Raw genomic sequence first — 27,910 nt, 5'->3', positions numbered from 1 at the left:
ATCCCCTTTTTAATGCATGCCAATATTCTATTTGCTTTGTTAGCAGTAGCTTGACATTGCATGCCATTGCTGAGCCTATCATCTACTAGGGCTCCCATGTGCTTTTCCATCCTAGATTCCCCCAGAGTTTCACCCCCTAGTGAGTAGATTTATTCAAATCTTCTTGAAAGGTTTCCACATCCTGCGGAGAAGTTATTGCCCTGCTTGGCTTAGTGTCGTCCGCAAATACAGAGATTGAACTGTTTATTCCATCCTCCAGGTCGTTTATGAACAAATTAAACAGGATTGGTCCCAGCACAGAACCCTGGGGGACCCCACTACCCACCCCTGACCATTCTGAGTATTCCCTGTTTATCACCACCCTCTGAACTCGCCCTTGTAGCCAGTTTTCAATCCATGTACTCAACCTATGGTCCATGCCAATGTACCTTACGTTTATGGGGAACTGTATTAAATGCTTTTGCAAAATCCAGATACACCACGTCTATGGACCTTCCTTTAATCTAGATGGCAGCTCACCTCCTCATAGAAGGTTAATAGATTGGTTTGGCAAGACCGATTCTTCATGAATCCACGTTGATTACTGCTAATGATACAGTTTCCATTACTAAAATCCTCTATATCGTCCCTTATCATCCCCCTCCAAGAGCTTGCATACTATTGATGTTAGGCTAACTGGTCTGTAATTCCCAGGGATGTATTTTGGCCCTTTTTTAAATATTGGTGCTACGTTGGCTTTTCTCCAATCAGCTGGTACCATTCCAGTCAGTAGACTGTCAGTAAAAATTGGCAAAAATGTTCTGGCAATTACTTGACTGAGTTCCCTAAGTACCCTCGGGTGCAAGCCATCTGGTCCCGGTGGTTTATTAATGTTAAGTTTCCCAAGTTTATTTCTAATTCTGTCCTCTGTTAGCCATTAGGGTGCTTCCTGTGATGTGTCATGAGGAAGTTTGTTTCCTGGGCTGGGCAAGGGGAAGAGAGCAGTTCTATAGGAACTGGGGATGGAGAGGAATCTTTCAGGTGCTAAAACATACGTATCCCGCATTTACAGGTGTTTCCATTGAAATGTATGGGATCAAAAACAGCTAAATATGCTCAGTAAAAAAAAAAGCTCATGTACTTTGAGTGTGAACAGGGACAAGTCGAAAGGCTAGGCTTCTGTGTAGTTAGGGAAACGAGCATAAAAATGCTCAAATGTGAATGGAGAAAGTTGCAGGTTTGTATTTTTTGCTTGTCTGTCCCTGTTCGATTTACCATAGCTTTAAATAACCATTTGAGGTTCTCTTGGTGTTTTTGGTGGTGGTGCTTGTGTTTGCTGTGCAGCTTTGTTGTTTTAAAGTTGCTAAACTTTCTTTTGTTCATGCAGAAGGAAATTAAACGAGAAATTGAGAGAAGGAGGTCGGGCAAGGATATGCTGGAATATAAGCGGAAACATGAGGATGACCAGGCACGGCGGGCACTGGAGGAAAGAAATAAGGAGAAAGCAGAGGAGAAAGCTGCCAGGGATCGCATCCGACAACAGATCGCCCAAGTGAGTTCTTTTGTGTCCGTTTCCTGGATTAACCACTTGCTGCCCATCCACAATACATTTCCTGGAGGAGGTTGGCACCCCCAACATGCCTGTATGTTGCGGTGTACTTCCTGGTTTTGAGACGCACATGCAAACAGTGTGAGTTTGTCAGGTTACAGCCAAAGATTATGGTGATCGGCTGTGGCCAATCACAGCACAGACCTCTGTGTTTGTAAACACAGACTCTTGGTGGATTTCTCCCTGCCATTCAGAAATGAAAGCAAGGAGAGAAACCTAGCCAGATCAGTGAGTAAGTAACCCCTTGATTGCCCTCCTGATCAACCCCGTCACCCAGCCAGTGCTATTAGTACAGTGTCAATTATCACTGCATTAGTGTCACTAGTGGCGTGTCCCTCCCAGCCAGTGTCGGCGTCAGATTGCCTGCCACGCTATCTGTCACACTATAAGTCGCTGACCACCGCCATTACCAGTATAGTGTCTGTATGGATCAGTATTGGTAGTGTCCCCAAAAACGCAGTGTTAGCAGGATCAGCCCCTGATCACTGCCAGCACTTGCAACATGAAGTAGAACGCGTTTTTTTGGCCTAAATTTATGAAGAAGTTAGATTTTGTTGGATATATTTTATAACAGAGTAGAACATATTTTTAATTTTTATTTTTTCAATATGCTTTTTTATATAATTAAAATATACCAGTGCTGATCAAATACCCCAAAAAGATGGCTCTATTTCTGTGAAAAATGTTATATAAATTTCATTTTGGATGCAGTGTTGTCTGACCGAGCAATTGTCAGTTAATAGCAAAAAATGGTCTGGTCATGAAGGTGGTAAAACCTTCTGGTGGTAAAGATGCAGTAACAACTTAATCTACGCTCACCTAAACTGTTAGTAGAATCCGTTTTTTCATATAGGTGTGTGAAAAGATAAAAATGTAATGTCATTATCAGATCACATACTATATTCCCCCTGCATGATGCTTTTGGAATCATGATGATCACATACTATATTCCCCCTGCATGATGCTTTTGGAATCATGCTTTTATCATTGCTTTGGAGTTAATATCTGTATTTCCAATCTCAAAAGGATCGTGCTGACCGTGCAGCTCGCTATGCAGAGAAGAAGGAAGAACAAGATGCAATAAAAGCAGCAGAATTTCAAGCAAAGCAGGCAGAGATGGAGTCCAGAAGGGATGCAGCACAGAAAGAAAAGAGGTGATCCCTTTTCTTTGCTCATATTATGTGTTAATATAATGGAGTGCATGGTAATTCTTTGCTCTTGGGTCTATTCACTGTGTAAAGCCATGTACGCACAGGCAGTTTTTTCTTTAACCCACCTATGCGATGTTAGTACAGTGATCTCCCCGTTGAGCCATTGTTTTTTGACAGTGGGGCCCTGGCCAAAACGCACTGGTCAGCACTGGCAGCCATCACTGTTCAGATGACGTTTTTCCAGCATGCGTGTTCGACAGAAGCCGAACGTTCTGGCTTCAGTCAGACTGCTGTACACAAGGGCCAGTACCGGTTGATATTTGGCTCGTGTGTACCAGGCTTAACTGAGCAGATGCTTTCCATACAGGAAGTACACTATTTGGAGCAGCCTTTTTCAACCAGGGTGCCCAGGCACCCTGGGGTACCTTTTGGGTTTCTTCAGGTGTGCCTTGAAAAAATGCCTAATAAAAATGCTCAAAAATTGTACACAAGCCAGCAGATGGATTAAGTCTGCCTTTTAGTTGCACAAAGCCACAGGCTTTCATTGTGCACCATTACAACCCTCCAGCCACTGGCGTCCTAGCAACCAATGACTCCATCTGTTGATAAGGGGAATTTCAGGTGCCTGCACAGCATCCTTGTTTGCCCCTCTCATCAGCACTGGGGGCCGCATTAGCTGAGTAGGGGTGAAGAGAAACATTGGAATACCAATCAGTATCAATGTGCAAAGGTGTTTTTGCTTTGGAAAAATAAAGCACCTCTAACGTTGGATGTCCTACATTTGTGGGTGTTGCTTTGTTATGCAAAACTATTAGTTTAGTTCTTTACATTTTAGAGTGGGGTGCCTCCAGATTGAGCACTTTTAAAGGGTGCCTTTACTGAAAAAAGGTTGAGAAACCCTGATTTACAGTACATGGAGGGTAGAGTGCCATGTCCTGCTGACATACGCTATCTCCAGACATTTGTGCAGATGTGTGCTGCTTGTAGAGGGTTTTACTTGTAGCCAGTCAGAGTGCAATAATTGAGGGTGTGTTCAGAAATTTGCATGTCTAAATAATCCTAATCCTACTGTTATTGCTTCTCAGGACCACTGCCAGGATACAGTTCCGACTTCCTGACGGTTCTTCGTTGACTAACCAATTCCCATCAGAAGCCCCACTGGAAGAGGCACGGCAGTTTGCTGCACAGGTTTGTCTCTAGTCTTAGTGATTGATAATGCAGAATGAGCCCATTAAAGCTGGCCATATACCATACAATTTTCTTATTCAATTTTCTTTAGATTTACCTATGTAGTGCAAGGGCCGTCCTGATTGCATACAAATTGAAAGTGTTTCGGTTTGACCTTTATTCACTCCTATTCACTGTGCTGAGGCAAACTCGAAAACACACTCCTATCATTGAGCTCTGCCTATTACAGTCCTGGCCATTTCTGGTTCTGTAGACAGCTAAAAACTCACTACATACGCAAGCATTTTCCTTAACCAGTTAAGGACCGGAAGGATTTGCCCCCTTAATGACCAGGCCATTTTTTAAAAATACGGCACTGTGTCGCTTTAACTGACAATTGCGTGGTCGTGTGACGCTGTAGACAAACAAAATTGACGTCCTTTTTTTTTTTTCCCCCACAAATAGAGCTTTCTTTTGTGGTTTTTGATCACCTCTGCTGTTTTTGTTTTTTTTTCACTATAAACAAAAACCCATAATTTTGGGGAAAAAAAAAAAAAAAACAATATATATTTTACTGTTTGTTATAATATCCAAAAAATTAAAAAAAAAAAAAATTCTTCCTCAGTTTAGGCCAATATGTATTCTACATATTTTTAGTAAAAAAAAAAAAAAAAAAATCTCAATAAGCGTATATTGATTGGTTTGTGCAAGTTATAGCGTCTACAAAATGAGGGATAGATTTATGGCATTTATTGTGTGTGTGTGTATATAATGCTGCATCCACCTAGGTAAGTATGAATCTTAAAAAAAAAACAAAACAAAAAAAACAAAAAAACACACACATATTTCTCCTTTAACCACTTGTCAACCAGCCACCGTCATTATATGGTGGCAGGTCGGCTCGTTCCCGCGTAGCTGTACGGTGTTCCCTTTAACAGCTACAGCGGGCGCCGGGGGAGCCGATGCGTGTGTTTTTTTTATATATATATATATATATATATATATATATATATATATATATATATATATATATATATATATATATATATAATATTATATTATATTTATATTTTTTTTTTATAGTAATGGTGGTGATCAGTGATTTTTAGTGGGACTGCAACTTTGCGACGGACAGATCACACTTTTTTTGGGACCATTGACATCTATACAGTGATCAGTGCTATAAAATGCACTGATTATTGTATAAATGTCACTGGCAGGGAAGCGTTTAACACAAGGTGTTTCTAACTGGGGGGGGGGGGGTGGACGACACTGACTGGGAGTACAGAGAGAGCAGATCGCTGTTCCTTATCACTAGGAACAGATGATCACTCTATGCTTCCCTGTCAGAACGGGGATCTGTTTGTTTACATTGACAGATCCCTGTTCTGGCTCTCTGTGGAGTGATTGCGGGTGGCCGGTGGATATCGCAGCCGCTGGCCACACGCATCGGCTCCCCCGGCGCCCGCTGTAGCTGTTAAAGGGACCACCGTACAGCTACGCGGGAATGAGCCAACCTGCCACCATATAATGACGGTGGCTGGTTGACAAGTGGTTAAAAGAGAAATATGTGTGTGTTTTTTTTGTTTTTGTTTTTTTTAAGATTCATACTTACCTAGGTGGATGCAGCATTATCTCACCAGCGCCTCTAGCACTGAGATCCGAGTGATCGAACACCGCCGATCACTTGGTTCTCACAGCTCTGTAAGCAGAGAGCAGTAGACTGCCTGTCAGTAAGCAGCTCTCTGCTCTGCTCCCTCATTGCTCACTGGAGCGCTGGGCTGTGGAGGGGCGGGAGCAGCCGGCTCAGCCGCTCACTGAGAGGCAGAGCCGGGTGCCGGTCCAGGGATCTGGGCGGATCCCGACTCTATGGTCGTGATAACGCCTGAGCCAGAACCGACTTCTGTGACGTCAGAGAGCAAACTTCAGCCCGCTGTCTGCTGAAAACGGGTCACAGGAGTGCAGAACAAACTGCACCCCTGTGATCCACAGGAGAGCTACAGCTATATAAGGTTTGGCTGTATTTCTTTAATGTCCATGGCAGCAAGAAATGGCTACAGGGCTGTGAGGCAAGCTGAGAAGAGCCACTTGTTTGTGATGCATGTTGTGCCTTTATTGTACCATCAGATGGCAGTGTGTGACCTCCGAATAGGAATTACATTTGGCTTATGATTCACTATAGCTTGCAGTACTATCAGCTTGGTTCTAACTTCATCTTTTTTTGCTTCTGGGGAAAAAAATAAAATGAACAGAGAGCATTGGTTTTATTTATTTAAAGAAATGGTGCAAAGTATTGCTCTCAATTGGCAAACAATGGCGTAATTCACCTGGAGAGGTGGTAAAAATAGCAAACAATAAATGAGGGCAGCTATCTATGCAAGTTAAACCAAGTTAAACCAAGCCAGAATATGGAGCAGCTGTGCAAGGCAACCAATTGGCTTCCAGGTTTAGAAGCTTAACTGAACAAACTAGAAGCTGATTGGTTACTGTGCACAAGCTGTAGTCTGCTCCTGTTTTTGTAAACCAAAAGTCGTTGAATTCTGGTGTTTTTAAAGGCAGTTTTCACCTTTTTGGAAGCTTGTAAGATGTAGACAACACACAGAATCTGCATTATTTTAAAATTTTTGTAAACCCTAAAAATGCGCTTCAGTTTTGTTGCTCAATTTTGGCCTGTAAATATACAGTTAAAAACATTTTGGTTATAGCTGTGTAACAAGTACAAAAGGAATACATATGATACATAGGATGCATTAAGGTGAAAAAACACGAAGGGTTACAACCCCTTTAAATGAATTTTGGTGGACGCACAAACACAAAATCATACCCAATTTCTTGGCAAAATATGTTTACACGTAGGTAAATGAATACCTAACATGTTGCTCTTTAAAATTGAGCTCGTCTGTGGAATGGCAAAAGACTACGATACTTTAAATTATCCATAGGTAACACTTTAAAAGCCTATACAGGTTACCAGCTTAGATTTATATTTCAAGTACAATGATGAAAAACACTGTATGGAAAGAAACCGGTTCCTCTCAGCTTATAATTCAGATATGACATAAATGGCATCTATAATGTGTGGAAAGATGATCAAAAAGGAAATTGATATTACACATAAGCATAACAACCAGAGGTCCCTCTGGTAAGACTCTTTAATAAAAAAAAAACTGATCCCTCATCACTAATTCTAAACTTATTACACCGATCTACATTATCTAGAGTAGATGAGAATATTTTAACAGCTCCACATATAAATGTTGTTAAAATGATAATGTAATGGTAATAGGAGGGGGAGAGAATAGGTCTTAGGGGAACAACCAGTAGAAAAAAAAAAACGGTGTGAAAAAATAAACAGAATACGACAACAGAAGTGGTCGGGTAAAGAAGATGCGTTGAGGTAAAAATTTAAACCAAGAAAGGAAAAGGAAGATGGGGGGGGGGGAGAGATAGAGTAGAAGTAGAAATAAAAGCGGGTCAGCGAAGGACTCGTTAGGGGACTGACAAATACTGAATCTGTGGGCCCCACGTTTTGTCAAATTTCGCCATGTTATTATGAAGGATGCAGGTAAATTTGTCATTAACAATAATCCAGTTCACTTCACTCTTTACGTAGTCAATTGGCACCTCCGGTCGCTTCCAGTAGCAATGGAGGTCCGCACTGCCAAGAGCATATATAGGATCAGTTTCGTAGATTTATTTTCTGGGTCCTTCTCAGGCAGTTTCTGGAAAAGGGCTGCCTTTGGGGATCTATGAATATATACTCCCGACCAGTGATGGCTGGTGCTAAAAAAATTGCTAAAAATTTTTTTAGGGGGTCGCAAAAAATGTTGAAAAAAAAAAAATCATCAATTGCAGCCACTGTGCCCATCGAACTCTGCCACTGTGACCCCTGCCCACTCGCCGTCTGCCCAGCACTTACCCTGTCTTGGTGGGGCAGCGAGTGACGGCGACGAGCAGGGTCCTTTGTGTGCCTCCTGCCGTCCTCATCTCCTGTCCTCTCCTCCTGATAGGCGTCCAATAGCGGCGCCTGTCATTTCAGCCAATCAGGTGACAGGTAACAGACCCGAGCACCTGATTGGTGGAGAGGCGGTTTAGTGTTAGGAAAGCGAATATTCATTTGCTTTTCTAACACACAGCTGAGTGACCTGCGAGCGCCCAGCATGGCGCTCACAGGTCACCTTTTTTGACGCCTATTAGAACCTATGGCTCTAATCAGGTGCTTTAAACCCCCCACCGCTGTAATTCAGGCGCCCTCCGCCCGAAGTGGGGCAGGGTGCCTGAATAGGGGATGGCAGCGGTGGCCATAGATTCATGCAATGCATGAATCTATCCATTGGTGATAGAGGGGGTGGCTGGAGAGAGGGGGCGACGCCCATGCGCCCTTAATGCACGGGTTGCCACTGCTCCCGACACTGAATGAATGAAATTGAAGTTGAACATTTGAATCCAAAATCTGGATACTATGGGCCATTGCCACCAAATGTGGTACATAGTTCCTATTTGTCTGCATCGCCGAAATGGGTAGGTAATGCATCAGAATGCATCTTTGCATTTTTGTGGAAACCAGGTACCACCTGTGTTTTATTTAATTTTAATTTTTTATTATTAGATTCCATCAATGTTGTATTAATGGAGATCTTAGACAAAACATAGACAAAGTTACATAGTTGGTAAGGTTGAATAAAGACAACTGTCCATCCAGTTCAACCTGTGAATGTCTTGCCATTCATTCAGTTCAAGAGAAATACCCAGATCTTGTTCTCAATGGACCATATAAGAAAGTTTGGTATGTGGATCAGTAAGGGACACGTATAGAATAGATATTCGACCTTTCAACAGACACCTGTCCTGACAGGATAGTTCAAAGCATAAAAGCGATACTAAAGTGTCTTTGTTAATTTTTTTTTTTAGGTAAGACAGTCTGCGTGAGCCTGACATGCAATGTTTTACAGACTTCTAAGAAAGAAATAGTAAATGCACATTTTTTTTTACCTGCAAAAAATGTCCATTTATTTTTTTTTTTAAGGTGAATTTATGATTTAATCCTTTTGGCTGTAGCCAAATGCATTGTTTACACTGATCTTATTGGCTGATATAATTGATTAAATATGTTGCAATAAATCTAATAAGTGTTTATTTCTACACTATGCTTGCAGACAGTTGGGAGCACCTATGGTAATTTCTCCCTCGCCACCATGTTTCCCCGGAGGGAATTCACCAAAGAAGATTATGGGAAATCTTTGCTTTCTTTAGAACTGGCACCCAGCGCCTCCATAGTCCTCTTACCAGTAAGTCTACACTAAATTGTGGTAGTATAGAAAAAGTGCTTGTATATAACTAGGTACTATCTATGGATTTATTTAGATGGTTGTGCAGTGTATATAACTAGATATTATATAGAGCTTTATATAGATAACCTTATAGATCTTTGTTAGAGATTGTAATGAAATAATAAAGGGTTCCTAAGATAAATGACTGACAAGTAACCAAAGTGAGTTTCACATATCTTACGAGAAGCAGCAAATTAAAGTTGGTTGGCTAATGTTGGTTTTTGCCTGGTTTATGTAATCATTAATAATTGTTCTGTCTTGCTAATAAAAGACTGATTTTTCTCTATTACAGGCTGGTAGACCAGCTCGGGCTGTAGTACGGTCATCAGATGGTGGTGTCTGGGGGTTTCTGGGTACACTGGTATACCCTCTTCTGGCAGTATGGAGGTTTGTGAGCAATTTCCTGTTCAGTAGCCCACCTCCCGCACAGAACTCAGACAGAGCAGCTTACCCCCAGCAGGAGAACACAAATCCTACGTCATCCAACAGTTCAGAGCCAAAGAGGTAAGTGAAGACTTGTGAATAAACATTGTACACCGGATACCGATGGGTGTGGGGGGGGGGGGGACTTGTTGGACTTCTGCAGAGAGACCACTCTTTCACATAGAGAGCAAAGGTCCTTCTTTGCAGCTGTTGGCAACAGATAGGAAAACCATTAGCAACTGGGCACTTTTTTTTTTTTTTTAAACTCTATAAGCTGACGGTTGTCAACCCTGTTATGTGATGTGTGGGGAGGTAGAGGGAAGGTTGTGGACAAGGGGCTTTGGGGGTGGGGTGCAGCCCACTAGACACAGCCATGTTGCATTTCCTTGCCTGGAGCTCTCGAGAGTCACTGCATTCGCTGGTGCTATTACAAACCCGACAACCCCTGCAGCTGGTATGCTTGCACGGCATCCCCAGCATCTCACCATAAGTGCATGTGCTCAGACAGAAGAATTAAAAGAACAAAAAAAGTCTTGAGAGACTGCTTGGCCTTTTTCTACTGTTACTTTTCTATGTTTCATATTTTTGTACGGCTTGCAAAATCTAGGAGCCCAGTTCTGCAAATTTTAAAGAAGTGCAAAATATGTAATCCCGAAAACAACCTTCCCTTATTTGCTGTTTTTTGGTCTTCTAAAAATTCAATTGAATGTGTTTTTTGTTATGACTGCTCACAAAATGCAGAAAAAAACCCTGATGCACCTGTGTTTTTGCAATGTCCTTCTCTGCTTCCTGTCTTAGATATCTGCGGATATGGGCGTGTCAACTGCGGGTATTACGCAATTTCCTTTTTGCCTGCAATGTCTCCTGGGAGCTCCTGTCATTTTTCCCAGGAGTCATTGTGGAAGCCTGCAGTGAGTTCTCGCGACATTTTGACTACGCACCCCGCCCGTTGTGATGGCAACCCTGAAGTTTACGGCGCTGCTCACAGTAAACACTGAGCATGCCCGGGAAATAGCGGTGAATGCTGGGAGCTCAGCATTCACCATATCCTGGAAATCCATGCTTGTGGGCTTCACATGCCCACAAGCAAGATGGGAACAGCCACGATCGATTTTTTTATAAATATTTATTGAAAACGAAAACTGACAGCAGCAGCTTAAAAATACTGAAACGGTGAGTGTCAATTTGGGATTGTACATGTGTCTAAATACAAAAAAAAAAAAATAGGAATGGTCGCTGGAAACCCCGCTTTAATGTTATGGGGAGTTAGTGAGTATTGTCCCTGTAGGAGAGGAAGTGAATAGAAGGAAGTGTCAGATGAAAATAAAGGAAAACAATCATGAGCAAAGAAAACTAATGCAGCCACCATATCTGAGGCTTGGTAAGCTTCAATATATTACATTTATACTTTAGATGCAGTTTTTAATTTGTTTTCCATTGTTCCACAGGGAAGCCGTTCGAAAGAGAGTACTTGACAAACGGACAGACGAGTTCAAAAAAGAAGGCAAAATTTACAGGTTAAGAACGCAGGACGATGAAGATGAAAACAACACGTGGAATGGAAATTCCACCCAACAGATGTAATAAAGGAGTAATATAGTAGATGTTTATTTAGACTTTTCATTTGAGCCACTTTCCAGCGATCAGGGTCCTCTATTTTAAGCACCGTCATATGGCCATTTGATACATAGCGATATGCATGAATTAGGATCCTTTAACTCTTTTAAGGTTTGGTTCTTACAGACGCCGCTCATTATAATATATGCTTCTATGATAAAAATTGATTTGTTTTTCTTTGTTTTTTTTTTTTTCGTCTTTTGGATAACCAATGAGTTCCGCAGGACTTTTCTCTGAGCCTTTATATTCAGCACACGCGGTCACCATTGGGTTTTTTGCAAGAATTTAATGTGTTTATTAATCATAAACTCTATTCTACATAACTTATTTATACTGATCGATTTTGTTTATCACTTCTGCAAGAGCTCAGTCATTTCGCATAGTTTCACATCATACGTTTTCAAGCGTTGCCAATAAAAAAGAAAAAAAAACAGTTTTTCAACATATTGTGTCTTGGGGTTTGGTATTCAAAGTAAATGGTACTATCTGTGAAATCAGTACATTTCTGCAATACATTTACCTATGTTTTGTCTCTTTTTAAAAATATGGCAAGTAAAGAAAAATACCTGTTCTGCCACAAATCCAGTGTGCTTGTAACCCCCTGTAAACTGGCAATGCTGCACTGAAATCTCGAACATTGTTGTTCGCCCTGCCCAGTTTACCTTTTTGGACTACGGAACACCTCCCACACTATGTTAGAGATTATGTAAGAGGGGGGAGTTTTGTTGCCCTAGCACACACTCTAGGGTGGCACTTTCCAGAGTAGCCTTTCTTAAAGTGATTGTAAAGTCTCATTTTTTTTCTCCTTTAAAAATAACAAACTTGTTGTACTTACCTGCTCTGCGTAGTGGTTATGCACAGAGCAGCCCAGATCCTCCTCTTCTCGGGTCCCTCTTCGGCTCTCCTGGCCCCTCCTTGCTGTGGAGTGCCCCCACAGCAAGCAACTTACTATGGGGGCACCCGAGCCAAGCTGCAGCTCTGTGTGTCTGTTCAGACACCTAGCCTCAGTCTCCAGCCCTGCCCCCTCTCTCTCTCCTCATTGGCTCACTGACATTGACAGCAGCGGGAGTCAATGGCGCTTCGCTGCTGTCTCAGTCAATGAGGGAGAGTCCGGACAGCCAAGTCTCTCCTGCATCATTGCTGGATCGAGGTGGGGCTCAGGTAAGTATTAGGGGGGCTCCTGGACACAGAAGGTGTTTTTATCTTAATGCATAGAATGCTTTTACAACCACTTCAACCTTTTTACCATGGAGGTCTCAACATATTACTTCCCATCATTAAAGATTTTGTAAAGTTGTTGATTTTCTTAATTAAAATAATAAACATGTAAAACATGTAACTCTTACCTGCCCTGTGCAAAATGGTATTAAGCAGAGCGATACCTTGCCTCCTCTTCTGGAGTCCCTTGCTGGTGCTCTCATCTCCTCATCGCTGAGTGCCCCCTCAGCAAGCCCAAGCCCCCCTGCCCCACCATTTAGGGATTTTTAGATTTGACTGATAGCATCAGGAGCCAATGCCAATATATGCGGTAATAGCTGGTTGTTTAGGATGCTGGCTGCTTGACAACCAGCATCTTTGATCCACGTGACCCCAAAAAAGCACCTAAAAACACACCCTGGGTGCATTTCCCATTGATCTAAGTGTAAGATGCATTTTTGGTGCACCAAAGATTCTGCATGCAGGATTTTTCAAGGTGCAGTACAGCAGTATGAAAAGTTACAAAGGAATTAAATTGAAATACTTTTGATCTGCTTTAGTCACACTGGAAATGTGTCTTCTAGCATGGCAAAATTGCATAGGTGTGAAAGGGCCCTAAGAGGTGGAGGTGTTTTGTAGTATGCTTTCAATTGTATGGTTAACAGACCAAAAGGGAGCAAATAAGAAAAATGTTATTGCTAGACTGGACACTTCACTGAGACGGCATCCTGTCTGTTCAGTAGAGATTGGTGACATCATAGAGATTGCATGAAAAATTTTGGACAGCCGAACTCCGAAGGAAATTTCTTGTGCCTTTATTGAAAAATCGGGATCACACTGTACAAGCCACAGCAAAGTGATACAGACAGGAGTTGACGCGTTTCACACTACGGAAAGTGCTTACTTTTGCTCTGGTCAACCTACCTGGAGGGGTGGTCCCTCTCTCCATCATGGAGATTGCAGTCTGTCCATTTGTTAGACAACAGTGATATCCCTGAGAATGCAGCCTATCCATAGACCCAAGACATTCCTGGAGGCTGCAACCTAAATTTCCAAGGGACCAGCAACATCACCAAGAATGCAGCCTATCCACTCCCCTGAGACTGGAAACATACTTGAGAATGTAGCCCTTCCATTTACTGGAGACTGGTGGCATCTCATACCATTGAAAGCAAACGACAAACCACTACCACCTCTTAGGGCCCTTTCATACCTATGAAAAATGTAAAGTAATGCGCCTGGGGGCTAAAAATATAAATTCAAATTACTCACTAGGGGGAGAACCTCTGGGGGAATCCAGGTTGGAGAAAGATCTGGGGGTCCTAGTAGAAGACAGACTGAGCAATGGCATGCAGCTGCAACAAACAAAGCCAGCAGACTATTGGCATGCAATCTCTTCCGCAATTGGTGGTGTCAGCGGAATATTGATAGTTTCTTTATGGGAGGAGATTGCTCTGACAGACTAGTGAACACTTCGTTCACTAGTAGCGTGAACTTCTTCAGGGTGGCGAGCTCCCCATAGATGTGGTCTTTTATAGTTTCTGAGTAGTTCCCAAATAGGAGTGGATCTCATAGGGACATGCCTTGTCAACGGATTAGATATACAATTACCGCTTCCCTAAAGGGTTAACATATGTGTTGGGGCACCCGCAGGTCGCCCTCATGTGGATAGTTGAGGGTACTTCAGATGATTATTTAGGAAGGCACTTGTCTTGACAAAAGTAGGGCACTTAGCGCCAGATACAGTATCTAACAAAAGTGAGTACACCCCTCACATTTTTGTAATTATTTTATTATATTTTTTCATGTGACAACACTAAAGAAATGACACTTTGCTACAATGTAAAGTAGTGAGTGTACAGTTGTATAACAGTGTACATTTGCTGTCCCCTCAAAATAACTCGACACACAGCCATTAATGTCTAAACTGCTAGCAACAAAGGTGAGTACACCCCTAAGTGAAAATGTCCAAATTGGGCCCAATTAGCTGTTTTCCCTCCCCAGTGTCCTGTGACTCTTTAGTGTTATAAGGTCTCAGGTGTGAATGGAGAGAAGGTGTGTTAAATTTGGTGTTATTGCTTTCACTCATACTGGTCACTGATGGCACCTTATGGCAAAGAACTCTCTGAGGATCTGAAAAAAAGAATTGTTGCTCTACATAAAAATGGCCTAGGCCAGTGATGGCGAACCTTGGCACCTCAGATGTTTTGGAACTACATTTTCCATGATGCTCTACACTGCAGAGTGCATGAGCATCAGGGGAAATGTAGTTCCAAAACATCTGGGGTGCCAAGGTTTTTCATCACTGGCCTAGGCTATAAGAAGATTGCCAAGACCCTGAAACTGAGCTGCAGCACGGTGGCCAAGACCATACAGTGGTTTAACAGGACAGGTTCCACTCAGAACAGGCCACGCCATGGTCAACCAAAGAAGCTGAGTGCATATCCAGAGGTTGTCTTTGGGAAATAGACGTATGAGTGCTGCCAGCATTGCTGCAGAGGTGGGGGTGAGGGTCAGCCTGTCAGTGCTCAGACCATACAACGCACACTGCATCAAATTGGTCTGCCTGGCTGTCATCCCAGAAGGAAGCCTCTTCTAAAGATGATGCACAAGAAAGCCCACAAAGTTTGCTGAAGACAAACTGACTCAGGACATGGATTACTGGAACTATGTCCTGTGGTCGGATGAGACACCTTATTTGGTTCAGATGGTGTCAAGCGTGTGTGGCGGCAACCAGGTGAGGAGTACAAAGACAAGTGTGTCTTGCCTACAGTCAAGCATGGTGGTGGGAGCATCATGGTCTTGGGCTGCATAAGTGCTGCCAGCATGGGGAACTACAGTTCATTGAGGGAACCATGAATGCCAACATGTACTGTGACACACTGAAGCAGAGCATGATCCCCTCCCTTCGGAGACTGGGCCGCAGGGCAGTATTCCAACATGATAATGACCTCAAACACACGTCCAAGATGACCACTGCCTTACTAAAGAAGCTGAGGGTAAAGGTGATGGACTGGCGAAGCATGTCTCCAGACCTAAACCCTATTGAGCATCTGTGGGACATCCACAAACGGAAGGTGGAGGAGCGCAAGGTCTCTAACATCTACCAGCTCCATGATGTTGTCATGGAGGAGGACTCCATTGGCAGCCTGTGAAGCTCTGGTGAACTATGGCGATGATAGCTCCTGGGGAGGATATACGGGCGCACGCACAGGTGCTGGCCCCTAGGGGATTGATGCAGTTGGAGCTGCTTCCATGTAACAGCAATGTTCTAAACAGGCTATAATGATCTTATAAGCAAGCTGTGAAAACTTATGTCAGAACGGCTATTATGTGACCTCAACCTGATGTGAAGCTCACATATAGGATTCTTTTTGCCCCTAGAGGCACAACTATCTAGCTGTGTATGCCAATTTTGGACTAGTTCTGTGGCTATCCTTTTGTTCTGTGTAAAAAAAAACGATTGTGTAGCTGCGCTGGCCCTTTAAATCAAACAAGTGTGTTAAACCGGCACTGAGTCTCCAGCTTTCCAGTATTAGCCAGTGATGGCTGTATGTTACTAGGAGCCGGCATGCGATTCAAGTCTTGTTTTCAATGCGGTACATTCGTCAGGAAATTACATCAGAGTCGCACAACCAGCCTCAACGCGTTTCGCATAAATAATGCGTCATCAGGAAGCCCTCTAAAAATGAGGCTTGAACCACGTCGGCTAAAAGTAACATACAGCTATCACTGGCTAATGCTGTAAAGCTGGGGAGACTCAGTGCCGGTCTAAGGCACACACATATATGTGAGTGCAAATCTTTTATGTGATCTTTTAAACTATTAAAGTAAGGTATTTTGCGCAATGATGGCCATTTTTGTCTTTTGAGAAATATATTAACTGGAAGATTGAGATACTGGTCTGGGATTTTTTAATCTGCATGCAGTAGGTCCAGTTCACAGCTGGGTGCTCTGCCTGTGAAGAGGGTGCATTTTTCTAGCAGATGACTTGCTTTGATGTCTTTAGTAGTCATGTGCCCCTATGCTTAGGCATGCCATGCTTTTTGAAAAATGCCTTTATTTTAATAATGTTATGCAAAACGTATTAGTGCAGTCTGTGTTTAACATAACCAAGGCTTTCAGTGAAATTCTCTTACCAGTATAGACTCTCCTTATGAAGAATTTTAGTACAAAAATGAACTCTCTTAATTTATTACATAATTGGTTCCATTCAGGCAGTTCTTACAATGTACAGAAACAATTAAGCAACCATTCAATTCAATGCATTGCCAGTATCTGCATCTTAAAATAGTTCAGCTAACTTTAACTTCTTCTTCACCTTGCTGTACAGCACTATAAACACAATAATGCCGATAACGGAGGTGAGTACTAGGGCAAACTCCACGTACAGAGCAACCATGGCATCCTCTGTAGAGATGTCCAGTCCCAGGAAACTGACGCTGATTGATTTTGGAGTGTCAGGGGTCTCAGTGGTCAGATCTGGCCTAGGTGTTGTGGCTGTGGGAGGAAAGCAACAAATGGAAATATAAAAAAACGATTTTAAGAAATTGTAGATCGCTGGATCTCTTTCTTTACACTTAAAGTGTCACTAAACCCACAATAAAAGCGATCAATACATAACCCCCCCCCCAAAAAAAAAAAAAATATCAATGATGTATTACATGCTGTTCATACTCAGTCACTTAGATTGGTTTATTGGTTTTCTGTATTCTGCAAAAAACCTGGTTGATCCTGCTGTTCTCTATCTCCACCTTCTGTCCATGTCCCCAATTCAGCTAGGGATTTTGCAGCTGTGGTGGAAACTCTGCACATGCTCAGTTTTCAGTGCGTTTCTATGCTGAGCATTTCCTTCCTATCAAATCTTATCAGCCCATGTGACTATAGAGTCACACATGTGGGTGTATACACAGTGGTAAATGACAGCCCACTCCCTCCCTCCTCCTCAATGCCCACTAACCAGCTAAAAGACAATGGAGGTGGGGTATTACATGTAGATTAAGGGGGGTTTCACCTCCTTCTTATTCTAAGATACAGGCTGGAGGAGCGTGACACAGCCTGTGACTGGCAGAATTTCGCCCACACCATGTTATCGCAAAAAAAAAAAATAAAGATATTTTTTCAAATATATATTTGTATGCCGATTTTAAAACAGTATATTGATATTATTTATTTATTTTTACTCTGTATTCCAAAGGCGTTTTTTTTTTTTTTTTTAACATGTGTGACCAATAGCAGAGGACTAGAAGCTCCTCCTGCTTATGTTTCCCTGCAGACAGGCTGGGAAAGAGATGGGTCATGTGACAGCTTTAAATCACATAGGATTTATTTATTTATTTTTATTTATTACAGGTTCTATTCTATAGCGCTGTCAAATTACACAGTGCTTTACACATACAGTATATATATATTGTACATTGACATCAGTCCCTTACCCTAAATGTTTTTTTTTTTTTTTTTAATTAAAAAAATTACAGTGCCATCATTTACATAGAGAAATAGAAGGGACAATGTCAATTAAACAGTGTGTGTTTAGTATCACTTTAAAAGAGAAGTATGGTGTTTTTTTTTTTTTTTTTTTATGTAATCATATTTACCTATGTGGATGGAGCATCATACTGATGCTGCAGCTGTCCCCCCAGCGTCTTTGCACTGAGAACCAAGCCACCAAACACTGCCGATGGCTCGGTTCTCTCTCCTCCACGAGCGGAGAGATGCTGCCTGTCAGTCAGCATCTCTCCTGCTCTGATCCTCCACGCTCATTGGAGCAATGAGCTGTGGAGGGGCAGGGATTGGCCATCTCAGCGGCTCGCTGAGACTGCCATCAGTCAAGGCAGCTGGTGGATCCAGACTTCAGAAGTTGAGATGATGCGCTGACTCGACTGATAGCAGTGACGTCAGCGCAGAGTGGACTTCAGACCTCTCTCCACTGAAAATGGGTCACAGGAGTGCAAAACGAATTACACTCCTGTGACCCAGAGAAGTCCAGCCTAAAAAGCTCAGGCTGGACTTCTCCTTTAAATGAACCTATACTTTAACCATTGTGCCTGTACTTGCATTTCCTGTGCTCCATGCCATTACAGCTCGCTGTCACAGACTAAATACCCAGTGTTTCCTAGTTTTAGGAAACATATGACACTCTCCCCGTCTCCCCACAACATTCCCCCACTTCATGGTTTACCCTACCAGCCTCTATGTCACTACAGGATTTAATAGTGATTTAGTGGTCAGGAGAATGAACCACTGAGCATTGAGAAGGACCCAAAGATCAACACTCCTTGTGTTGGTTTCTGATACTTCATGAGATTTTTTTTTCTCCAGTGGAGCAGCGTTCAATGACATTGAAAATGGGAGAGGCAAGTTTCCATTATCTTGTTTACAGGGGATCATTTAATATGCAATAAAGTTGTTTTACGTGACTCTTTTGCTAGATTTGGAGTTATGGTTGATACAACATTATCGTGATATCAACAGGAATTTTTTTCTTCTGCTTGTGCAATGCTTTATGGTATTATAATGCTGTAATAGAACATTGAAAATTTTCATCATACTCAAGAGGCATAGAGCATATAACTGGAACACTTGCAGTCCAGTAACTAATCAGGACACCAGGGTTTGCTGGCAGTGAAAGAAAGCTTGAAGGTAAGGTACATTTTCTATGGCTCACCTGTAGGTTCCTGCTCCAGCCCTAGACATGGATGATTGCTGTCTGGGTCTGGGAATCCATTACACTGGATGAGCTTTCTGTAATACTTGGTTGACTCCTTTGGGATGCGCGTCAGATTTGGGTCACTGTAATTGGTGTAATACAAACCAAACCTTTCTGAGTAACCTGTTGCCCACTCAAAATTATCCATAAGGCACCATGCAGTATAACCACGGATGTCCACCCCATCATGCTTAACCGCTGTGGAAAAAACCCAAAAAGGTCATATTTAACAAATAACACATTTTCTATGATATTTACAAACTTTACCCCTTTCTATACCTGCTGTTGCAGACTTGGAAAAAGACCATACGTGCATTTCTTAAAAGATACGGCCCGATTTGCTAACAAGCGATTTGTACTAAGGTGTAAAAAAAAAAGTACCCTTTGAAATAATGGATGACTCTATGAGGTACAGCCAGGTTACTCGAAGTTACATACACAGCTATATTTACCATAAAACCTGTGTCTAGGGTGGTATAGTTAGAGGGGGAAGCACCAAAGCACATAAATTACAGTTCAGGATTACATTTTTTTCTTGTTTGACCTGAAATTTGCCAGCTTAAACAAGGGAAATCCCATGTTACATAGTTACATACCCTGTTTCCCCAAAAATAAGACCTAGCGTGATTGTCGGTGATGGCTGCAATATAAGCCCTACCCCCCAAATAAGCCCTAACCTGTTTCCCCGAAAATAAGCCCTACCCTGAAAATAAGACCTACAAGGACTTTAACTAGGGCTTATTTGGGGGGTAGGGCTTATATTGCAGCCATCACCGACAATCATGCTAGGTCTTATTTTCGGGGAAACGGGGTAGTTACTTAGGTTAAAAAAAGACACAAGTCCATCTAGTTCAACCATAAAAAAAAAATAAAAAAAAAAATAAAAAATATCATACAATCCCATATACACAAACCTATACCCAAAGTTGATTCAGAGGAAGGCGAAAAAACCCCCCAGAAAAACATGATCCAATTTGCTACAGCAGGAGAAAAAAATTCCTTCCTGGTCCCAGAGAGGCAATCAGATTTTCCCTGGATTAACTTTACCTATAAATGTCAGTACCCAGTTATATTATGTACATTTAGGAAATAATCCAGGCCTTTCTTAAAGCAATCTACTGAGCTGGCCAGAACCACATCTGGAGGGAGTCTATTCCACATTTTCACAGCTCTTATTGTGAAGAAACCTTTCCGTATTTGGAGATGAAATCTTTTTTCCTCTAGACGTAAAGAGTGCCCCCTTGTCCTCAGTGTTGACGTAAAGTATACATGTGAATGATTTAATAAGATATGGGCCACTTTGGTGGCACTACACCTCTGGGTCAGATACTGTATAATCAAGCCTAGATGCCACCCTGCTCTCTTTGGCAGAAATCTCAGATATGCGACCCATGTAGGTGACTCAGTGGGGTTGATTTACCAAAACTGGAGAGTGCAAACTCTGATGCGGCTCCTCATAGAAAACAATCAGCTTCCAGGTTGTTTTTCCTCAAAGCTTAATTGAACAAGATGAAGTTAAAAGCTGATTGGCACACTCTAGTTTTAGTAAATCAAACCCAGTGACTTTAGGTCACTTCTTAATTTCAACCCCAACTACCTTTCATGGATATAGGGAGCGAGTATTGCTGCTGGCTGGGTATACATCCAACCATGTTCTCTTGGATTTTTAACTTGTTCTGTATTGGTTTGTTGTATAATTTTCTTCTGAAGAGAGGCTGGATATACCAGATGTTAGTTAATTCAGGATACGATCTACGCCCACCAGCACCCGCATTATGCTCTGCGTAGCACTCACTGTAAGGCCCACTTCACACAGCGTGGGCTCAGTTTAAATCAGCAGGGGATCTGTCTGCTGATTCCTCTGCTGATCAGAGCAGGCGGATGAAATGTCCATGTCTGCTCAGTTTCTGCAGAGCAGACACGGACCAAGCCCACTCTGCTCTAGGGGCGGTCGGGTGTAAACAGACTGTCTTTTTACACCGGACTGCCCTCTGATCTGATTCAGCTACACAAAGGGGGGTACATCCTTTTACCTTTTTTTTAGTGGAATAGATTGGAGGTAGAAGGATTTAAACGGACACAGGTCTGTTTACACCCACCAGCTCATAGGGGTGAATGAAGGGCCCAATCTGGTCTGCCTGGAAAACTGACAGGCAGACCTGATCAGAACCTTCGTGCGAAAGAGGCCTAATATGACCTGGGTGAGCCCATTGACTTTAATCTCAGTCACCTTACACTGTTACTTGGTCCTAGGGAATATTGAACTCAGGAATGTTATAGTTTTATTTTCTGGTATTTGTTTTCTTTTTCTCTCTTTTTCCTTTTTTATTTTTGTTTTTATTTTTATTTTTTTAACTGCAATCAATGTACTGTATATTCATTTTTGGTAATAAATAGTGAAAATATATGTGTATACTTCAGTGCAACAAAGTGATATTTAAGCTTATTGTTCTGTTCATAAAATATGTAAATAAAGATGATATTAACTAAGAGAAAATAAAGTCCACAGGCACTTAAAATAGGCTTGTGTCCAATATCTGCTCAGTTAATGAACTTTACTGTAATTCCCCGTACACACGATCAGAAATGTTGCCAGCAAAAGTCGGATGTGAGCTTTTGGTCAGAAATTTTGACCGTGTGTATGCTCCATCGGACTTTGGCTGGCAGAATTCCAGCCAGCAAAAGATTGAGAGCAGGTTCTCTATTTTTCGGTCGGAAAAAGTTCCTATCCGAAAATGCGTTTGTCTGTATGCAATTCGGACGCGCAAAAAATCACGCATGCTCGAAAACAATTCGATGCATGCTTGGAAGCATTGAACTTCATTTTCTCGGCTCGTCGTAGTGTTGTACGTCACCGCGTTCTTGGCGAAATTTTGTGTGACCGTGTGCATGCAAGGCAAGCTTGAGCGGAATTCCGTCGGAAAAACCATCCAAGTTTTTTCTAACGGAATTTCTGATAGTGTGTATGGGGCATTAAACAGGATCTCTTAATATATAACACATGGGATGCTATGTCCCATAATACATTATGGTTTCCATAATGATAGTTTTTTTGCATTATTAGTCACTAAAGGGGTGGAGCCTATATGAAAGTTGTCACTGCTTACATGCACCTGGTACAACATGATCTCCATTTACAGTCCTGAGTCCCTGGCTAGGGTGCAATGTAGTAGAAGAAAAATATGGTAAACATTAGGCTGTACATGAGAGTTTCAACTAAATAAATATTTCTTGTCCTTTGAGGGACACAGGAATTATTGAACCTTTGGGTTATATCGTCACCTACAGGTGGACTAGACACTGACAAAGAAAATAAACTGTAGGTCAGCACAGTATATAACCAATGTTTATTGCTAGGAGGATGGACAGCTTTTTTTCAGCTCTGCTGTTTTAAAGACTAATCTGGTTTTTCTCTTCTCCAGTGTTAACTGAAATCAACTCTTTTCTCCAGGGCTGCTGGAGGTTTTCCCTTCAGTCATCCTCAAACTCACTTTTGCATTGTACTGTATCCAGACCTCGCTGGACTGAAAGTTTCGATGTTACCCTAGAAGTGAACTTCCGGCACTTGGTTCCACATGGGATGCTTTCCAGACTTAGTGCTAGTTAAGTTAGCAGCAGATTTCCTGCTAGGCCCAGAGCCGCTGCCATTGCCTCTGTACTTTCCCTGTCTCTAAAGACTCATCTATTGAGCAGGCTGGTTGGGCAGGGCATTGAGAGCCCCTGCATTTCATTGGTTGTTTTTTGGCATTATTTTTTTGTTTTCAGCTGGCTTTGCTGTGGAATGTGTCTAGGCAGAAGGGACTGATCGCAGATGTATCTGCTGGGTGGATGTCAAGGGTGTGTGTGCCGCACTCTCTTTCACACAGTATTAAGGAAGCATTCCATGCTGCTGTTCCTTTTGCAAAGAGCCACATAGAACTTCAATCCGTGATCCGTTCCTATTGCCTATCTACAGTGACTTTGGTCACTTTCAGCCAACCGACCCTCTGGTCAGTGACCTTCACCTACTACCTGTTATCCAGAAGTCATGAGTACTTGAGGCCTTGCTTTTTTCCTGAGCCTGTTTATTGCCTAACTGCTTTGCAACTGCAATAGGTCTGATACTAGATACAGAGGGGACAAGGGAGGAGACAATCCTGCTGTCTCACTCTTTACTAACAAGTCAGGGACTACTTACAGTGAGCCTACCGATGGGGCTGGAGCTTGGAGTCATGTTTCCCCGGCTGTTCAAGTCTATACCTCTTTGGCTATCTTTGGTGTTTCTGCCTCCTCTGCCCTCTTGGCTGAGATTTTTTTCCACAGTCATGCAGAACTTTATGATCTAAATTATTTGTAGAATTTGATCCATAGGCCAAAAATGCACTCCTGCAATCTTTACGGCAGAAACTGTATCTGATTTTACTCTGCCTGATTCTATGTCACTATCAGATGAGCTTACCCTTAGGAGTCGCAGTTCATTGCTTTTAATCCCCAAGTTAAAAGGGACTTGTGCGGACCACCCTAAAAGTTTTAGCCTGTTGCTTCTACCAGTGATGTTTCCAGCCTTGGGTCATATAGGCCTCTATGGCAGCAAAGTCTTTCCCTTTGTCCTCGAATACGAGGATCCTTCTGCAGGCTTTGCAGGATCAGGGAGGCCATGCAGCGTAGTTTTGCTGAGGCATTCAGTCCGGGGTCATCTGGGTCACTAAGGACGACATGATCCGCAGCCACCTCCTCCCAGCCACGTAGAAGTCCATGGGTTTCTTGGGACTGTAAATGATCCCTTAAAGACTGCTGCTGATGCTGAGTGCCAGGCTCCACCTCCATGCTGACACAATCCTCCTCGTCCTCTTCCTGTGTGATCGGCGGGCACGCAGGAACACTGTCTGGATAAAGGGGGCCTTGAAAGCTAAGGAAGTCCTCCTCTTCCTGCCTCTAGTGCCCTGTCCATTATTCCACGCAGCGTGTACTCCAACAGGTGCACAAGGGGGACAGTGTCACTGATGCATGCACTGTCATTGCTCACCATCCTCATGGCCTCCTCAAATGGTGACAGGACAGTGCATGCATCCCGTATCATGGCCCACTGGCGTGGGGGAAAAAAACAAGCTACCCTGACCCTGTCCTGGTGCCATAGTCGCACAGGTACTCATTGAGGGCCCTCTGCTGCGTGTGCAGCCGCTGCAGCGTGGCCAACGTTGAGTTCCACCTGGTGGGCATGTCACAGATTAGGCGGTTCTTGGGCAGGTTAAATTCCTTTTGGAGGTCAGCCAGCCGAGCACTGGCATTATATGACCGGCGGAAATGCTCACAGACTTTCCTGGCCTGCCTCAGGACATCCTGTAAGCCCGGGTACCTGCCCAAGAACTGCTGCACCACCAAGTTAAGGACGTGAGCCAAACAGGGCACATGGGTCAGTTGTCCCTGTCGGAGGGCGGAGAAGAGGTTGGTGCCATTGTCGCAAACCACCATTCCTGCCTTAAGCTGGCATGGCGTCAACCACCTCTGAGCCTGCCCCTGCAGAGTTGACAGAATCTCTTTCCCAGTGTGGCTCTTGTCCCCCAAGCACACCAGCTCAAGCACCGCATGGCATCTTTTGGCCTGCGTACATGCGTAGCCCCTTGAATGCCTACGGAGCACCGCTGGTTCTGAGGACAAAGCACAGGAAGAGGCCATGGAGGAAGAAGAAGAGGAGGGGGTGGAGGAGAGAGGTGTGTCAGAATCAACAGTAGTAGCTTTTCGAAGGCGTGGTGGCAGAACAACCTCCAACATTACTGCACCTTGTCTAGCATCCTTCCCAGCTGCCAGCAGAGTCACCCAATGCGCCGTGAAAGATAGGTAACGTCCCTGTCCATGCTTGCTGGACCATGAGTCAGCGGTAATATGCACCTTACCGCTGACCGCCCTGTCCAGCAAGGCCAAGACATTGCCTTCCACATGCCGGTAGAGAGCTGGAATCGCCTTCCGTGAGAAAAAGTGGAGTTTGGGAACCTGCCACTGAGGAACCGCACATTCCACAAACTCACAGAAGGGGGCAGAGTCTACCAACTGAAAAGGCAGCAGTTGAAGTGCTAGCAGTTTAGCCAAGCTAGCATTCAACCGCTGGGCATGTGGATGGCTGGGAGCGAACTTCTTTCGGCGGTGCAGCAGCTGGGTCAGGGAAATTTTCCTGGTACAATCTGACGTTGGTGTTCCGATAGCAGATTGCCCGCAAGTACTTGGCTGTGACACACCTAATTCTATACCTTCATTCCTCTCAGTGCAAGTCTCAGAGAGGACTGAAGGTATAGTGGGGTTGGAGATCCCAGCTGATGAGGAGCAAGGAGAGGTCCTCTTTGTTCTTTGGTGTTGGTCTTTTAGGTACGCTTGCCAACGAACTTCATGGCAGGTCAACATATGTCTGGTCAAGCATGTGTTGCCCAAGCAGGTGATGTTTTGGCCACGCGAGATACGCTTGAGACATATGTTGCAAATAGCAGCGGTGGGATCTGATGGACTCATCTCAAAAAAGGCCCACACCAAAGAACTTTTGGAATAATGCGCAGAGACAGCAGTGCCCTGCACATGCGGAGCTCTGCGGTGTGATGCAGTCAGTGTGCTGCCCTTAAGCTGGCCCCTAGAGGGCATCCTGCTTCGTTGGTGATGTGCCTCCTCCTCCTCCTCTCTCCTATCAGGCACACACGTGGAGTCAGAGACCTCATCATCCCTTCCCTCCTCATCACTGGAGTAAACCTGGCAGTATGCTGCAGCTAGGGGAACATGATTGCCAGATTGCTGTCCTTCTTGGGCACTCCCTCTGTCTGGGCTCACGTTACTGCCTTCTTCTAGCTGAGTACCATCATCGGAGTCTTCAAAACGCTGGGCATCCTCCTGGAGCATGTACCCAACACTGTGGTCAAACAGTTCGGGGGACTCCTCAGGAGGACATGGTGGGGCTAGGGAAGGAGTGACTAATGCCATTGAGCCGAGGGAAGAGGCCGCATTGGCAGCTGCTTTGCCAGACAAAGTACCCTGAGCCTGGGTGAGCCTGGGTGAGAGAGGATGAGGAGGATGAGGACGGCTTGGTCATCCACTCTACCAAGTCTTCTGCATGTTGCGGCTCAACACGGCCAGCTGACGAAAAAAAAGACAAGCGTGTCCCACGGCCACGTGCTGATGGGGATGCACCGTGTCCACGACCAGCACTGTTGCCTCTAGACAGAGAGCCTGCTTGCCCTCTTTTATTGGCTTGTGACTGTCTGCCTCTCCTTGTTGGCCTTCCAGACATACTAATGGCCTGCAGTGAGATGCAGCTGCACAAAACTGGGATGTATATAAATACTGCAGCTAGCAGAATGCCTGCCTGTGGTATTAATAGGATCAGAAGAAGCACACCAGCACTTGTCTTCAGGTAGCTATAGGTGCAACTGTGCAGGGTGCACAGTACACTAACTGTAAATACTTCAAGCTGCCTGCCTGTGATATTAAAAGTGTCAGAAGAAGCACAACAGCACTTGTCTTCATCTAGCTCTAGGTGCAACTGTGCAGCTTACACAGTACACTAACTGTAAATACTTCAAGCTGCCTGCCTGTGGTATTAATAGGATCAGAAGAAGAACAACAGCACTTGTCTTCCGGTAGCTATAGGGGCAACTGTGCAGGGTACACAGTACACTAACTGTAAATACTTCAAGCTGCCTGCCTGTGGTATTAATAGGATCAGAAGAAGAACAACAGCACTTGTCTTCAGGTAGCTATAGGGGCAACTGTGCAGGGTACACAGTACACTAACTGTAAATACTTCAAGCTGCCTGCCTGTGGTATTAGTAGGATCAGAAGAAGTACAACAGCACTTGTCTTCAGGTAGCTACAGGTGCAACTGTGCAGGGGTACACAGTACACTAGCTGTAAATACTTCAACCTGCCTGTCTGTGGTATTAATAGGGTCAGAAGAACACCAGCACTTGTCTTCGGGTAGCTATAGGTGCAACTGTGCAGGGGTACACAGTACACTAACTGTACATACCTCAAGCTGCCTGCCTGTGGTATTAATAGGATCAGAAGAAGAACAGCAGCACTTGTCTTCGGGTAGCTATAGGTGCAACTGTGCAGGGTACACAGTACACTAACTGTAAATATTTCAGGCTGCCTGCCTGTGGTATTAATAGGATCAGAAGAAGAACACCAGCACTAGTTTTCAGGTAGCTATAGGTGCAACTGTGCAGGGTACACAGTACACTAACTGTAAATACTGTAAAAACACCTGCCTGTCAGTATATTAGAAAGAGAATAACAGGAACGGATCTAGCTAAACTGAATACAGCATATATATATATATATATATATATACACAACACCTGGGATGCATATATATACACAATACACTGTAAGTGCAGCTAACTGACTCGCCTGCCTACTCTATCTAACTTAAATCAAATGACGCTGTCTCTCTCTCTCTGTCTAATTCTCTCTGCCGGCGCAACAGACTACACAAGGCCGCCACGCAGGCGGCCTTATATAGTGTGGGGAGTGTACTAAACCCCCTGAGCCATAATTGGCCAAAGCCACCCTAGCTTTGGCCAATTACGTCTCTCTGTGCAGACGGCGCTGTGATTGGCCAAGCATGCGGGTCATAGTGCATGCTTGGCCAATCATCAGCCAGCAATGTACTGTGATGCCTCAGTAAATTATGGGCCGTGACGCACCACTCGAATTTGGCGCGAACGGCCCATTCGGTGGCGCAATTCGGCGAACGGCCGAACACACGATG

The 27,910-nt window shown here is 43.6% G+C and overlaps 2 protein-coding genes across 2 annotated transcripts in view; one reads left to right on the top strand and one right to left on the bottom strand.

Moving 5' to 3' along the window:
- Positions 1-11,439, top strand: part of UBXN4 (UBX domain protein 4) — a 41,021-nt gene extending 29,582 nt beyond the window's left edge. Inside the window, exons 8-13 of the mRNA XM_073634263.1 lie at positions 1,367-1,531; positions 2,615-2,742; positions 3,825-3,927; positions 9,063-9,194; positions 9,529-9,740; positions 11,108-11,439. Coding sequence (XP_073490364.1) covers positions 1,367-1,531; positions 2,615-2,742; positions 3,825-3,927; positions 9,063-9,194; positions 9,529-9,740; positions 11,108-11,243 — 876 coding nt within the window. The 3' untranslated portion in view covers positions 11,244-11,439. The remainder of the gene's footprint in view (positions 1-1,366; positions 1,532-2,614; positions 2,743-3,824; positions 3,928-9,062; positions 9,195-9,528; positions 9,741-11,107) is intronic.
- Positions 11,440-14,312: 2,873 nt separating this feature from the next.
- LOC141147133 (lactase/phlorizin hydrolase-like) overlaps positions 14,313-27,910 on the bottom strand; it is a 90,698-nt gene continuing 77,100 nt past the window's right edge. The window contains exons 16-17 of the mRNA XM_073634262.1: positions 19,141-19,380; positions 14,313-16,973 (exon numbers count right to left, since the gene is read on the bottom strand). Of these exons, the coding sequence (XP_073490363.1) occupies positions 16,759-16,973; positions 19,141-19,380 (455 nt within the window). The 3' untranslated portion in view covers positions 14,313-16,758. The remainder of the gene's footprint in view (positions 16,974-19,140; positions 19,381-27,910) is intronic.

Source organism: Aquarana catesbeiana, linkage group LG06, assembly GCF_042186555.1.
Source record: "Aquarana catesbeiana isolate 2022-GZ linkage group LG06, ASM4218655v1, whole genome shotgun sequence".
NCBI classification, from domain to species: domain Eukaryota; kingdom Metazoa; phylum Chordata; class Amphibia; order Anura; family Ranidae; genus Aquarana; species Aquarana catesbeiana.
This window is presented reverse-complemented; position numbering and strand designations above follow the sequence as displayed.